The sequence below is a fragment of the Alosa pseudoharengus genome, unplaced genomic scaffold, assembly GCF_046254945.1.
Source record: "Alosa pseudoharengus isolate Yale_2024_CS ecotype anadromous, Long Island Sound unplaced genomic scaffold, YU_APseudo_1.1 YU_APseudo_1.1_scf_6, whole genome shotgun sequence".
In the NCBI taxonomy this organism is placed as follows: domain Eukaryota; kingdom Metazoa; phylum Chordata; class Actinopteri; order Clupeiformes; family Clupeidae; genus Alosa; species Alosa pseudoharengus.
In genome coordinates, this window is record NW_027468848.1 from 18,050,665 (window position 1) to 18,066,747 (window position 16,083).

General features: G+C 42.3%; 1 protein-coding gene across 1 annotated transcript in view; it reads left to right on the forward strand.

Moving 5' to 3' along the window:
• The window catches only part of slc33a2 (solute carrier family 33 member 2), a 45,625-nt gene continuing 29,542 nt past the window's right edge, over positions 1 to 16,083 (forward strand). The window contains exons 1-5 of the mRNA XM_076270756.1: positions 1 to 76; positions 756 to 830; positions 4,159 to 4,292; positions 4,872 to 5,649; positions 15,150 to 15,297. Coding sequence (XP_076126871.1) covers positions 4,962 to 5,649; positions 15,150 to 15,297 — 836 coding nt within the window. The 5' untranslated portion in view covers positions 1 to 76; positions 756 to 830; positions 4,159 to 4,292; positions 4,872 to 4,961. The remainder of the gene's footprint in view (positions 77 to 755; positions 831 to 4,158; positions 4,293 to 4,871; positions 5,650 to 15,149; positions 15,298 to 16,083) is intronic.

Sequence of the window (16,083 nt, forward strand, 5' to 3'; positions counted from 1 at the left end):
TGGTTGTTATAGGTGGATCATAGTGAGCACCAGCCACAACTTAAATGTAGACTTTACAGGTTTACAAGCTTTAAAGGTAAGGTCCTCGATCCATGACAATGTACGAGAGGGACTTCTGGATGATTTGAGATGAATTCAATGAAAAGTGTAATGGATTTAATGAAGGATTTTATCTTTAATAGGCTATTTTTTTTATCTCAGAGAAATACCTAAACGAAGGACCTTGGAGGAAATCAAATGACATAGTCTAATATTTTGTTAAATGAGATACCATTTCCATTTTATGTACTCAGCGATGGGATGGGAGGAATGTGTTTAGGAAGGGGGGGTAGAGTGGGAGAGATCTAGCCAGAGAGGGCTTTTTGGCCATATGAGTCAGAGTGCTTGGAATGTGCACAAACATATTATTAATCAAGAGCACTGCATGACTACTTCAGGCAGGCTCACTTACAGTATAGCCTACTAATAGAGGTTTCTGAATCATTGTGGCAACAACATACATAGGCTACAGCAGTTCAAACAGTCCAAACAGGAATTTGACAAATGTCAAATGCCTTTCAATAAATATCAGGAAATTGTAACTTTCATGAGGCGGCTTTCCCTCAAACAATACTGATGATTTCTGTGTGCTTGAAATGACCAAATTAAAAGGAAACTGTTAGCATAAGTTTGGCAGAACTATGTGGATGTTACAAGGTAAGAAACACGATTTAAAACGAGTTTCTTGTTTCTCACTTCTTTTTCCGGGATGGTAGTCTCAATTGCAAGGTTGGTTTTCCGCCTGTGGACGCTAGGCGCAGCGGGGAAAGTCACCATTTTCACCGAAACAGGTCATTTAACCATCCAAATGATTTCTAAACGGGTTTATTACATTGAAATAGTTGCCAAGTTCCCTTTTAAAATTTGCTTCATTGCTTCAATTTTTTCATTGCTTCATTCCTTTCGGTTAAAAAAGAAACCTCAAAATACATAAGTAAATTTAGCCTAAGACATGAGTGGTAGGCCCATATTGCAGAAGTGCTTTCTCAATCAGCCTATTGCTAGGTCAAACCTATGATTCAGATTCACTATTCCCTTTTAGCAGAAAACCGAAAATCCTGCTGTAGGCCTATACATAAATGGCAACACTGTGGCCCACCCTGTTGGCAACATGGACAGTCTACAAAGGCTGACATAATCCGACAACCTGTCTCTAATGCCATCATAATGCCAACACATAAAATAGGCTACATGTCACCGTGTCTAGTTCTGTAGATAGAAACCAGAGTCGTATAGAAACTGATATGAACCAAAGACTGTATAAAGCAGTGGTCCCCAAACTTTTTCTTCTGAGGGCCAGCTCACTATGCAGGCTCTAAGAGAGGACCAGAGACTCGGAGTATATCAGTAACCATAAATAGCTTAGAACTGTGAACAACAGCAGTCTACCTTAGTTGAATATTCCATTACATTTAATCATAGGCTACTGCAATTTAATACCATTGTTAGCTGTGTTTATATTGCCATCATGCAATATTAGTGTAAAATGTAACTCAAATGAAACAATACTAATAAAAAGACGTAAGCATTCCCAAAAGTATTAGCAGGGAGTCCCAAAACTATATTTTATTCAAAATGTGTGAACTAACTCTGAGTCTTTGCCTAACAGCTCAAGTTGTGAACAAGCAATACCCTACAAATAATTTAAAGTTCTCAAACTATGAGAGGTTTATGAAGTGCTGGCAAAAACATCTGAAATGACCACTTTCACTCACCTGATGAGAACTTTGTGAATTGTGAATTTGAATGAACATTTGAAAGAGTGAATAAAAAATAGAAATAATTATCCCAGAAAGTCCCAGAAATAGGACTTGAATAGAAGTTAATTAGTTATTAACAATTAATTGATAAACTTTTAGAATACTTTGAGCACTGATGCAGTCAGCATAGGCCTCTTACATTGTTTGCAGGTAGGCCTACATTTCATTCCGTTTTCGATGGCAAACGCAAAACAGCGCCAAAACAACCACCAGTGGACAAAAAGAGTATTACATGTGTACAGTTAAGACTCGCCATAGAGAATGAATTGGGGAAATTACGGAGGTTATAGTTTGACGATGTCGTACTCCCGTGCGGGCCAGATGCTATATACTAGTGATGGCGAACTGAAGCTTTCTGAACCATAGTCCAGGCAAAGTAACCCATTTTGGAGCCAAAAATAGAACTAATTGTAAAAGAATTTTTTTCAGCATAGATCATTTCTATGAGGTGTCCAGAACAACATACTAAAAGTCCTAAGAAATCCTAGTTGAGGAAATATGTTTAATTCTCATCAATCCAATATGTGTGCCAGTATAAGGCCACACAACAATACACCCCTATGGGACTATTTTCTCTCTTTACGTCTATCAAAAAAAAACTTTACACAATGAAAGTATCCATGAAAAGTAAATTTTTTTGTATTACAAGTTTCTTTGAAAATGAATTTGAATATGCAAATGAGCTGTACACTAATCAAATATAGGCCCCCATAGGCTTATTTTTTCCCTTTACTCCTACCACAATAAAACTTTACACAATGAAAGTCTACATGAAAAGTAAAACATTTTGTATTAGAAGTTTGTTTGAAAATTAATTTGAATATGCAAATGAGCAACATACTAATCGCATATGCCCAAAATACACCCTAATGGGCTTATTTTTTCCTTTACTCCTATCACAATCAATCCTCGCAGTGAAAATATATATGGAAGGTAACATTCTTTTTTTACAATGGGTACAATGAGACATGCCCCACCCTCCTCATTAGTATGCTGTCCATGCATAATACATTGGGTATTGGTAAATAGTGTATATGGCTAATACCTTTTTGGGCTGTCATGTCATGAGGAGGGTGACAAATGTCAAAATCCATGTTAGTTCACATCTTGAGTGTATATGCTTTCAGACAATATATGGTTTAGGTGGTTTAATTAGTTTTATCTTCATGGTACAGCCCAAAATGTATCAGAACACACTTAATTTACCAATACTCCATGTGTTATGCATGGGCAGCATACTAATGAGGAGGATTGGACATGTTTCATGTCATGTTAGATCACATCCTGAGGGTATAAGCTTTCAGAAAATATATGGTTTATATGGTTGAAACAGTTTTTCCTAAATGGCACAGACCCAAAGGTATGAGCCATATACCCAATTTACTCATACCCTATCTATTATGAATGGGCAGCAAAGTAAAGGGGAGGGTGAGAAAGGTCAAAACCTATGTTAGATCACATCCTGAGGGTCTAACCTGCCAGAAAATATATGGTTTATATAGTTAAATCAGTTTATGTGGTAAGAGTAAAGGAAAAATTAAGCCTATTTGGGTGTATTTTGGGCATATTCGATTTGTGTATAGCTCATTTGCATATTAAAATTAATTTTCAAAAAAACTTGTAATACAAAAAAAAATACTTTTCATGGCTACTTTCATTGTGTAAAGTTTAATTTTGATAGGAGTAAAGGAAAAAAATAGCCCCATTGATGGTGTAGGCCTATTGTTGCCTGGTCTTCTTGGCACACATCTTGGATTGATGAGAATTTAACATATTTCCTCAACTAGGATTTCTTAGGACTTTTAGTATGTTGTTCTGGACACCTCATAGAAATGATCTAAGCTGCAAAAAATTATTTTACAATTAGTCTGTCGTAAAACGCTACTTTGCCTGGACTACCAGTGAAGCTTTCAATCCAACTGTATCGAAAAAAGGTTCAGTACTCGAAGCTTCAGAACCCTATGAGGACCTCTGCTGGTGAAGGTTAAGGATAGCATTGTGTCACGAAGTGTTTCAGACATTAGCCATGAATGTCTTTGAGTCAAAGATGAATAAATGTTGAGCATGAATTAATGGATAAATAAATAATGTCATAAATAGGCCTAACTAAGCCTATTTTGTACCCTGCATAAATACAAATGTAATGGCCTTCTCTACAAAAACAATAAAGGTAGTATTTTGGCTGTGAACATTTATTGTATTCGTAAACAAATACATCAATTTAGAAGGGAGATGAATAAAGAACTGGCATGCACATTGCACACACATTTCTGTGATTATATTTTGTACGTAGCCTAGACCAATTGTAATCTGCGTTGTGTTGAAACTGCGCGATTCAGAACAGCCTCTTTTTCCACAGTATTTCATTGGCTTGTTTCTTATGTGACGTCATATGGAAGCGCGGAAGAAGTGCCAAGGTTGGAAAGGAACATCAAGTGCGGTTCTGGACTGTGTACAACGAGAAGTGTTGTCTTGGCTGATGTACAAAACATGGTGTGAATATATTTATTTGTGTTTTGTCTTAGCTGCATGTTATGTGATATTCCCATCACGGAGACTGTCAACTTAGCTCTTCAGATAGCTTTCACGATGTAGCCTAAGTTACTTACTGCATGAAAACACCTCTGGTTTGAAAACATAGCCTAGGCTGCATGCATGTGTGCCTGTAACGTAATGTTAGCCTGTATGAATGAGACGGCCAGGTTTGGAATTTGTCCATAACGTTACTCACTCAGTAGACAGCAGAAACCATCCGTCGGCTAAATTATTCCATTTGTCAACGAAACGAGCCAAATTCCACGAGAGAATGCATGTTTGCATGGTACAGCATAGCTGCTAAGTAAATGACAGAATTTCCCCTATCAGTAGGCTATGTCGATTGTATCTTTGCAAATATGAAGAGGTAAAGCTGTTTTACTGACTGTGACAGTTGTCTAATGACAGCCTGTGATGTAGTAGCCTACAATTAGCCTATATTATTCCAGAGTGAGCTGCAGCTGCTATTGCATGATTCTTTATCAGACTTGAGTTCAACCTAAACAGTTCTGTTTTTTTTTTCCCTTTTTGTAAAAGGTTCGACTGAAGAACTCAGTAGTGGTACCCCTTCAGTAGACTAGCTGGTACAAGATGAGCTGAAGAGTGTCCAGTTCCTATCGTGGCATCATGAATGACAAGCTGGTATTTCTGGGCCTCCTCTACTTCGTCCAGGGCATTCCATATGGCCTGCAGTCATCCCTGCTGCCGGTTTACCTGCGTGGGGCTGGTCACTCGCTCACCCGCATCAGCCTGACCAAAGCCCTCTACTTCCCCTGGGTCCTAAAGGTCCTGTGGGCGCCGCTGGTGGACAGAGCAGGCACCAAACGCCGATGGCTGGTCGGAACGGTTACAGGCTTGGCCATGACGTGCCTGGCCAGTGCGTCTTTGTCCCCGGACGTGCAGTTCCTGGGTGTGGCGGGGGCCCTGCTGGCCATGAACGTGCTGGCATCCGTGCAGGACATTGCTGCAGACGGGGCTGCCGTCCGGCTGCTGAGGGGACAGGGTGAGCTGGGTCTGGGCAACACTGTGCAGGTGGTGGGCTACAAGGCCGGCTCGGTGTTTGCTGGCGGTGGGCTGCTCGCCGTGATCGATGTGGCCGGCTGGGGCTGGATGTTCACACTGCTGGCCTGCGTTTATGGAGGAGTGGCGCTGTTCGTGTGGGGGGCGCCCATCCTGGACGGGGAGCTGTCCAAGCCCGCCGGAGAGGGCAGGAGGGCCTCCAAAGACGCCCTGCGGCCCTGGAAAGTGTGGAGGAAGCTGATGTCTGTGCCAGGGACACCGTGGACTGTTCTCTATGTCCTCACCTACAAGCTAGGTAAATGTCATAATCACCACATACGTCAGGTTTACTCCTTATTTAATTCATAAGCATAATTGGTACTGAGGTCAGAGTAAAACAAAACAAAGAAGTGAGTATGCCTAACTCGTCTGTAAGACTATAGATAGATCAGACAGTAAGACGGACAAGCAGGCAAACAGACAGATATTTTATTGATCCCGAGGGAAATTTGGGACATTTAGAACAGGAAGTCTAGTCTACTATGAGATGTACTATGTGTAGCCTATGTAACATAGATTAGTTATCCAAATATATTGTGATCCAAAACAGAGGCCTATTTATGTACTATTACTTAAAGGTGAGGTCTGCTATTCTAATCCTATTCACTTTTTGTCAAATTAAGCAAATTCATCCTTGAGGTCCTCTAGTGGTGTTTGTGCACAGTTCTGTATCTATAAAGCGACCTTGGGTGCTTTGAAAGATGCTATGTAACAAATAAAATGTACTATTATAAATAGATAACAAACAAGCAGTAGCCTGTCGAATAGAGCCGCACACTATCCGAGACAATCAGCATGTTGTTTCATGGGCATGGGAGGAAATGATGTAGTGTAATTGGCTGCTGAGCTCAAATGTTTTAGACTTTACCTTTAACCTGCCTTTGTGCAAGGATTGTCTGTGTGCTGGACACGGTCACCAGAGGATATGTGCACCTCAGGGAGATGTGCACCTGAAAGTTTTTAATTTAACAGTGCTGGAGACAGTGCTGTTCTGTTCAACTGCTGTTCTGTTCAACTGCCCTGCCCCAATCACAACATGCTCACCAGAGGAATAACATATTCAAATGTAAGAAGCTCAAATCATTGAATTTTTACTTTTTGCCCTAAAATAGTATGCAAAAGATTGATCATTTAGCAAAATAGTTGGATATACATTTTTGGCAACTAATCAATTAATAATTTTTTGTGGCTCCAATTGAAAATGTGTTGTCTTGCAAATTTGTTCAGAGTTGGCGTGAACGAAAGTTTGGTTGAACAATCTTGAGTGTCTGGCACTAAAGCAGTACAGTATTTGTTTTACAATAGTTACAAATATAGGCCAAGCTATAACAATATTATGTGCATTATGTTGTGGAACATAGTTTAAAAACAAAGCGCAAAGTTATCTAAAAAAACAAATAGAATTCAGTTGTAGTGCATGGTTGTAACTTCAAAAATATGTGCTTTTTGTGAAGATTCAGGATTGCTTACATTTTGAATGATGCCTGAGAGACACATGTAGATTAGATTAACTTCATTGTCCCAGAAGGGAAATTTGTCTTGGGCATACAGTGCTACAGTACATACAGCTGCTTAACATACAACACACTTAAAAGACAGACCAACTGATATACAGACAGCAGGAATGAGATAGAGTAAGTACAGAAAACATAGGAATCAGTACCTAAATCTGAACAAGAGAAACACACCTAAATCATCATGTTGCACATACAGTAGCCTCTAACGGCAATAAGATTGTATTGCACATTTCCCTCATTGTGTTGCCCTCTTACACCAGTAAATATAGTAATGCCCGTTTTTCCGTTATATTGCACAGTCCCTCTTTCTCCTCAGTTATTGATATAGCACATTTCCCTCATAGGTCCCCCTATACTCAAAAATAAAGTACCATTTTAAAATGCATCACAAAGTCTGAATAAATTATCAACAGTAAAACCATCACTTGTAAAAAGTTATTGCACAAGAAGTATGATAGCAGCACAAGAGGTTCACAATACTTTCCCCCAGTAAGTAACAACAATAGCCTTTAGACAATACCCATGGTACACCTAACAAACTATATATAAGAGCTTGCACAGCCAGCTGTGCAGGCACAGAGCTAATAGATAATGATAATAATTAGCAGGAGACTACCTCAGGTTTTTTTTTTTGTTGTCAGGTTTTTTTTTTTGTTGTCAGGTTTTCTTTTATGAAATCATTTAGCAGTTTTATTGCGGTCGGGATAAAAGAGAGCTTGTAGCGGTTGCTTTGAAATCCACTGGCTCTGAAACGTCTCCCGGATGGTAGTAATTCATATTACGAGTAGAGGATATGGGAAGGGTCATCTAGAATACTGTGTGTCCGTTTTACTACTTTTTCGAATATGAATTGAAGGGGTGGATAGTGGTGTTTATTTATCACTTTCATAGAGGTTTTGACTAATTTCTCTAATTTAGATCTGCTCTGGACAGTGAGAGAGCCGTACCAAGCTGCCATCCCATATGTAATCAGGCTTTCCAGCACTGCATTATAGAATATAGAATGTAGGCTGTGAAGCAAACCACTGTTGAATTATCTTAAATATCTTAAATTGTGCCTCTGTGAAACAGCTCTTTCTATCAGACCACCAGTGTCAGACCACTTGGTACAGTTGTCTTATCTATCACCACTAGGTGGCTCTGTAGCCATTCCCTAGATCCACGGTGAAAGTCGACTCGTTATGAGATCAAAAGATTCTCGCATGACTGCTGATCAGATGATTGATCACAGGATATTTGTGTGCTTGGGTGTGTGACTGAAACCTGTTCGTGTTTGTTTTGACGATGACGCCTCTGTCAGAAGCTCACTGCGGCCCATAGACTTAGGCCAGGCCATATTGAATCAGCGAGTGAATATGAGCAGAATAGTGTGTGTTTGGCAGCAGAAGGAGATTATGTAAGGATTAGTCTCTCTTTGTGTCTGTGCTGTTTCCATCCTCCAACTGAAATGGGAAAAAAAATCTGCAGTTTTTTTCTTTCCCATTTTGTATGTGTGCACAGTGTACATGTGTGTGTGTGTATGTGCATCATGGTGCTCATTGTTAGCTGCTGAGTGTTTGTTTGTGAATTTACCTCCATGCGTGTAGATTGTGCTGAGTTTACAGAAAGTGTTAATACGTTGTGTGTATGTGTTTGTTTATGTTTGTGTGTTTGTGTGTGTTGTCTGGGGGGGGTGAGAGAGAGAAAGAGAGAGAGTCAGGGTTGGTGCAGTAATCGGATGAAGAGAGGCAGACGACACCAGACAGCACATTAAGAGTGGCAGGGCCCCTATAATCTGTCTTAGGGTGTCTCCGGCCATCATCATCCTAGTCATCATCACCTTCGGCTGCGAGCTCTGGGCTCCCCGTCTCCTCCTCAGTCAATGCTACAACCTCTTCACCCCTGTGGATTTGTCATTAGAGTGATCATTGTTGTCACAGTAGATTGGAGGTTTTGCTTCCATGTTTGTTGACCCAGCTGGAGAGTGAGGCTAGTTGCGTAATATGTTTATATAGAATCAAATATTAGAGCCAAAGATAACATCACATTCACTGAGGTAACTATTTAAAAAGTAGTGGTTTTTAGACTTTAGACTAGCATTTATAGAATAGAAAAAAACATAAGGAGTATAGATGTATTAGCTATTAGAATATATAAGCATAGATAAATAGTATCTATTCTGACAGGTTTTGTCAGGAAATTTGGACTTGATCTTGACTTATTTTGATTCAGCACAGTTTAAGAACAGTTCCCTTAAGTTAGCAGAGTTTTGTGTATCTTGTGTGTGCGTGCGTGCATGCGTGTGTGCGTGCATGCGTGCGTGCACATACATGTATGCTTCATCAACATTATAGAGAAGATCCCTCCGACACTGATTTCCCTACAATCCCCACAGCTTAATAAATACATCAATCCCAAACTGCTGTCAGTCTGGCTGGCTGGCATGCTCCAGCCAATGAGAGGGCTCTGTGTGTGTGTGTGTGAGTGTGTGAGTGTTTGTGTGACCCCTGCACTGTCAGAGGTCAGGCCACGGCTAGAACCCCCAGCCCGGCTTTGGGATGAGAGGGTGGTAAGAGGGGTGAGGGCGAGGCGTGTTGTGGTGTGCGGAGGGGTGCGATGGCAGAGCCAGGCGGTGGGTTCCCCCTCGCTAGGGGCCTGTGTGGCTGGGAAGCCGTCAGCCAGGCCCAGGCTGTGGAGGGGGAGCTTTGGTCTCAGGGTTGGACTCTGGAGAAAGCTGTGTGTGTGTGTGTGTGTGTGTGTGTGTGTGTGTGTGTGTGTGTGTGTGTGTGTGTGTGTGTGTGTGTGTGTGTGTGTGTGTGTGTGTGTGTGTGTGTGTGTGTGTGTGTGTGTGTGTGTGTGTGTGTGTGTGTGTGTGTGTGTGTGTGTGTGTGAGTGAGTGAGTGAGAGAGGTGGGGGGTTGCATGGATACTGGGCAGCCAGGCGGCCAGCTTCCCTGGGAAGTGACCAGGTGGAGGCAGACAAGCGGACGAACGAACGAACAAGTGAGTGAACAAACGAGAGAGAGAGGAGGGGGAGGAAGAGGAGGGACAACAAGAGTGTAGGCGAGGAGAAGAGCAGAGAGAAGAGGAGGAGAGGGGGAGGAGGATGGGAGTAAGGCCCACTCTATGCCCCACCCCCACAACCGCCCCAAAACCCCATCCCTCGCCCCGACTCCATCCCTCTGTGCCCCACCCCCCAGCATGCACAGCAGGGCTCAGCGAGCCGAGGGGGGAGCGCCGGGGGGGTGTGGGTGGGGGCGAGGACGGAGGAGAGGAGAGGAGAGAGGGGGCGCGCACGCGGGCAAGAGGCAAATATTTTCCAGAGGGAAAGAGAAGAGGACTGCGGGGAGGCTGAGGGCAGATGAATTAATGAACAGTCACCACATGGTGCTCTACTGTATGTATGAGAGAGAAAGAGAGAGAGACTATAGAAGAGAAAGAGAGAGAGAGGGGAGAGAGAGAGAGACAGAGAGAGAGAAAGAGAGGGGGAGAAAGAGAGGGAGACAGAAAGAGAATGTACTGTAGGGGTAGGGGGCAGATATGCAAGAGAGCATGAGGGCAAAGAGGCACACAGACTGAGTGCTTTTCAGTACATGGGGACAGAAACACAGACAGAGCCACAGATTTCCACAGAGGGCATGCCATGTCATGCCATGCTGCTGCCCCATGCTTCACTGTATCACTCAGGAGTGGCCAATCACACACGTTAGTTTAAATTACCCAATTTATTAGTCCTTTCCTATAAAGTCTGTATGTGATGCATAAATGGTTTAACGCACAAGCTTCATGATTGTTTTGAATAGTTGGTCCAACCTCATGAAATACCATACGATCTAGACCATAACTAAGCTGTCAACGATGCACGAAAGTCTAGCGGTGAATGTATAGGTTTGAGTGTCACTGTACTCTATACTGGTATGCTAGAATAGCTCGTAAAAACATTGTTGTGGATGTGATTGTTCTGTTTGTGCAGTGTTTGTTTGCCTTTGTTTTGGTTGAGAATGCTGACCCTGTTGCGGCAGGGAAGCCCGAGTTTCACACAGAAAACTTAAGCACACTGACCTACATGCTGAGGGAGGGGTCAGGGTTGACCTGAAGGGAAAAGGGGCTGGCCTCACCCGAACTCAACACTCAAGGGACGATCAGGGTAAGGAAACGATTCAGAGTTTGTGTAAAGCGTTAACTTTCGCACGCTCCTGCAGGTGTATCATCTTTACAGTACCCTCCAGAATTATTGGCACCTTTGGTAAAGTTGACTAAAAACAGGTATAAAAAAATCATTGTAATCTCACAATGAAAGCAATGAGGAAAAAATCCAACTTTGAAGGGAACCAGATTTATTCTGAGAAAAAGGAAAAGCTCACAAAGAAATAAATATTTTTAACAAAATCATGTTGCCCACAATTATTGGCACCCCTAGAAAATCTTCTATACAAAATGTAAACAAAGCATTTTCCTATATATATTCAATTTCTTTAAAGGAGTTTTCACATAGATCTCCGTTTCTCGAGGTCACCGAGTGTTGTTTGTATGAAAAAAAAAAACAGAAAACAATCGGTTTTACCTAGCTCGAGCTGCTACAGCCAGCAGCTAACGCAGCCAGGCAGCTATACTCCGTGAGCTCCCATGTACATGCCCACAGAGTGTAGCACTAGGAGGTAGGTAAAGCCGATTGTTTTCGGGGTTTTTTTCCGTACCGACAGTACTCGGTGACCTCGAAAAACGGAGATCTTTGTGAAACCTTGGGAATCTAATTAAGGCCTTAGGAACCTAATAATAACATTTCGACACTGCTTTAACTTGGCACGTAGTTCTGGAAGAGACCCAGTCAGTGATGTCACAAATTCATACCTACATAATCACCATGACCATTATTGTACTTGGAATCTTCAAAAAAAAAAATATAGACCTACCTACTGCTTTTTGGCTGTTACTGCAAACAAATATTTTTTAAGGATGGCCTTATATCTACAGTGTAAGCAAAAAATTAAAATAAAACGACCTCGGACATGTAGGTTAAAAATTGTGATTCTCTAGGAAATCAGAATGTTTAGATGAATAACGTAGCTTTTAACATTGTGAGTATAAAAATGTATCGATATTTGTTGTCACAACAACATAAGCAGATTTATTGTAAATATATCACCATATTGATTTTTTTTAACCCTTACTAGTAGGTGTGTGTGTGTGTGTATTTGTTTGACAGAAAGAGTGCGCATGAGATAGTGTGTGTCTATGTGTGAAATAGAGAGAGTGTGTAAAGATGCATGCATGTAAAGAAATGTATAGGAGCTATGTGTGCGAGCATCCTGAGGATGTGTTGGTGTTTTTGTTGCTGCTCTGTAGTGTCCTCTGTGATCCCCAGCTCTTGTTGCGACGCAGTGGACCTTCTCTGATACGTCTGACTTGTACTCGTTGACCCCTGCCACCCACACCCCCCCCACCCCCACACCCCCAAGCAGAACAGCCTTTACTGTCATTTGACTACCTCTTGTGCTCTTCCTTCAGTGTTAAGAGTTGTGTTGTCCACACTGTTGTCTGTGTGGCCCGACACTACTGTCCATTGCATCCCTTTCTTTCTTTCCATCTCATAGGGTGATGTCCAGTGTCCCCCACTTGTAGTCTTAAAATCCTTCAGACTCCCAGTGTCACAACTTGGCAGTCTTAGGGGTCATCACACACAACGGATATTTTTGATAACAGCACTTCCTCCTGTCCATTTTTGAAAAGTTCTGAATTCATACCGATATGCTAAATTGATTCTCCATACAGCGATTGTTGCAAGGTTTTCGTTTTCAAATCTTTACTCTCTGGAACCACTTTTGTCAAAGGGATGTAAGGTCAAAATATAACAGCACTTATGCCATATCGCAAAAACAGTGTTTAAAGTGTTGTCATAGCCGCCAGCTAACGTCCCTGTCCTGCAGTCCTGCTGTTTCTCAGTTCTGCAGTCTTTGAGAGTTCTTCTCTACTGTTTATCCTACTTCTTGTTGTCACTGACACAGCAATGTAGCTGTGTAGCACCTTTGTCGTTCAGTGTGTCATTCACAAACACATACTGTACCACACCGATCTCTTCATCTAGGCAGCTTTGCGCTGTGTCCAATATTCCTGATTGCACCACAACTCTTCTACAACTTAGTCCATAGGTATTTTACGATTATGTACACAGAACCCTCTCTCTCTCTGTCTCTCTCTCTCTCTCTCTCTATTATCTCTATCACAGCAAGCCACCCCACCCCACCCCCTGCCAGTCTGGGTATTTGTAGCTGTCTAATGAAATCCCTACAGAAATGGACAATTGTTGCTCTACCGATTATTTATAGCAGTGAATAATCAGCCTCCTTGTTTGTTTTTCTGCCACACTTTTGAAAAATAAAACTACTTTGAAGCAGCGTGGTAGCAAAACTAAAGCAGAAGCCCTACGACTGCAAAAACTGAAGCCCTGCAACACGAGACTGTTCCAGCGGCTTTCTTGAGTTCACTCCTTATCACAGTGCATCATCAGAGCTCCATCACACACAACAGTTGGAAACACTGTTGCAGGTGCGGTGAAGACACATCACTTGGCCCTCGGAGCTTTCAGAGGGAGCACGGACCCGCCGGGTAAAGCAAATGCATCCTGACACTCCATGTTGCGCCCCCACTTTGAAAGCAAATTGATTCATTTCAGCGGCAAAGCGAACGGTGCTTTACTGTGAGTGTAAGCAGGGTTTAACCACTCGGCACTGCACTCGAGTTTTGTTCTTTTTTTAGCGTTTAGCCGTTTGAATGCTGAAGGATGAAGGTGACGGGGAAAGCTCCGGCATCTTTTGTGAAGTAGAGGGGTCTGCAGTAATTGCCACAGTTGGCTGATGTCAGGGAAAGTCGAAATAGGGATAGATTTGCTGAACGTGAGGAATGTGACACTACAGTCGCAGTGTTCTTGGCTCTTTCATACTTCTCCTCACGTTTTAGTTCAGCTGTCAGAGTTGATCACTGAGATCGTGAAGGGGTGTGGGGGGAAGCATTGTCACAGAGTTGTCGGAACACTCACACGGCATTTTTAGCGTTAACGGCGGGTTCTCTTTCCCTCAGATGTGCCTGATAACTCTCTCCCTCTCCTCTCTTTTTGATTTGATTTTCTGTTTCTGTTGTGTTTTTTTTTCCTGTCGCACCCGAGATAAGTCATCTGTTTTTCTTTTCTTTTTTTTCTTTGCTAGTTTTGACAGCAGTCTCAGAGCTGTCAGTCAGTCTGCTGTCTCGCGGTCTTTACTGAAGTCAGGCCATAAATAATGACAGCCACTCTAAATAATACACCGCGGCAGTCTACCGAGTCTCCCCCTTCAGTCGACGCCACACAGCGACACAGCGGCAGAGAGCTATCTGACGAGCAGCCCGCTGTCTCAGAGCCCTGTGATGTCACAGCAAGCAGAAGAGGGGAAAAGCTGTCTAGGATTTGAAAATATATTTTTCATGTAGAAATCTGCATCTTTTTTTTATTTTATTTAAGTCATGACACTTTCTCAAAAAGTATGTGGGAGGTTTGAATATTGTTTAAACAGACTTGTCATGAGAATTTTAGTTACATGGACTCTGCTCACTCAGGTTAATGACCTGTGCTGAAAAGCTACAAGCGCACCTCAAAGACTTAAAACTACCAGAAAGGAGTATGTGTCTGTTGTGTGTAGTTTCCTCAGGGGAGTACCATTTGAATCCAGCTGTCACAAAGAATTTATTCATTAAATGTCGTAAAGGATTAATTTATTAGAAGGCATAAGTCAAATGATCTGTTCTGATAGCCATTGAATGCAGTAGAAGTAAGAAAGCTGTTTCAGGAAGTCTTTGAAACTGCCCCAGCATACTTAGGTCCAGTATACTGGTGCCCCATTTGCAAAATATGTGAAACTTATATATGTACACTTCCTGTACTCATTCATCCATTCATTGTAGCCATTCTGTCATTGAATTTATTTGACAAACATGGCTGCCTACCAATTACACTGCATGTCCACTCTGATGGGAGGATGTGGACCACAACAGTGGCTGAATCTTAGCAGTTGCAACAAGGCCTGGGCACTTGTTTATTTAGTCAGTCAGGCATCATTTAAGAACGTTCAGTATTTTTCCTTGAACCTTTTATCTCTTCATTTTCATTTGAAATGATAAATGACTAATAAATAAATAAAAATAAATAAATGTTGCCATTGTCAAAGTTTTTTTTCTGAAAATTGTATGTCTGGTTTAGTATGAACTATATATGATATGCTATGCCCTCACAGGTGAGCAGGGTGCTATGAGCATGTTCCCCCTCTTTCTGCTGGACCATCACATGACATCCCGTGAGCTGGGCTTCTGGAACGGCATCATCGCCATGGGGTTCTCCATCGCCGGCTCCTCCATCGCCGGCCTCCTGCTCTCACAGCACAGGTAACAGCCCTCAGGAAGCCGCCTTCACAGGTAGTATAGCGTTAGCGTCGCACACATTTCTCAGGTGGTGATGCATCTCAGCACAGGTAACAGCCCTCAGGAAGCTGCCTCCACAGGTAGTATAGTATGACGCACATACAGTTAGTGTCAGTTAGGTAGTAATGCACATATCTTAGGTGCTAATGCATCTCAGCACAGGTAAGAGCCCTTTGGAAGCTGCCTTTACAGGTAGTGTAGCGTCACACACATTTCTCAGGTGGTGATGCATTTCAGCACAGGTACACTGAACAGTTCTCAGGAAGCTGACTCCACAGGTAGTGTAGCATGATGCACATACATACAGTGTCTTAGGTGGTAATGCACATATCTTAGGTGCTAATGCATCTCAGCACAGGTAACAGCCCCATACCTGTCAAAAGCTTTCCAAAACGGGAGAGGGGGGGGGGGGGTGCATATTTAATATGTTTCATACACGTGTTTCAACACTGCATTTCGGTCGTTGCTTTTACCTTACCTTACGCATGCCAGTTATGTATCCAGCTGCCTGCCTGCAGCCTACTTCCAAAACACCAAAGCTGCTTGCTGTCAGATTTGGTTCCGAGGGCACAAGTTCAGTGTATCAACAACACTCAATAAAAGTGTTATGTGAGTGTTAATCAATTAAATTCCCAATAATTTCAAAACAGCTAGTTCTGGAGTAGGCCATTCAACTAGCCCGCTTGCTTACGGCGAGACTCAGGCTGCGCAGTCGGCACCCGCTTCCTTATTTGGGTTTTGGGTTGCCAG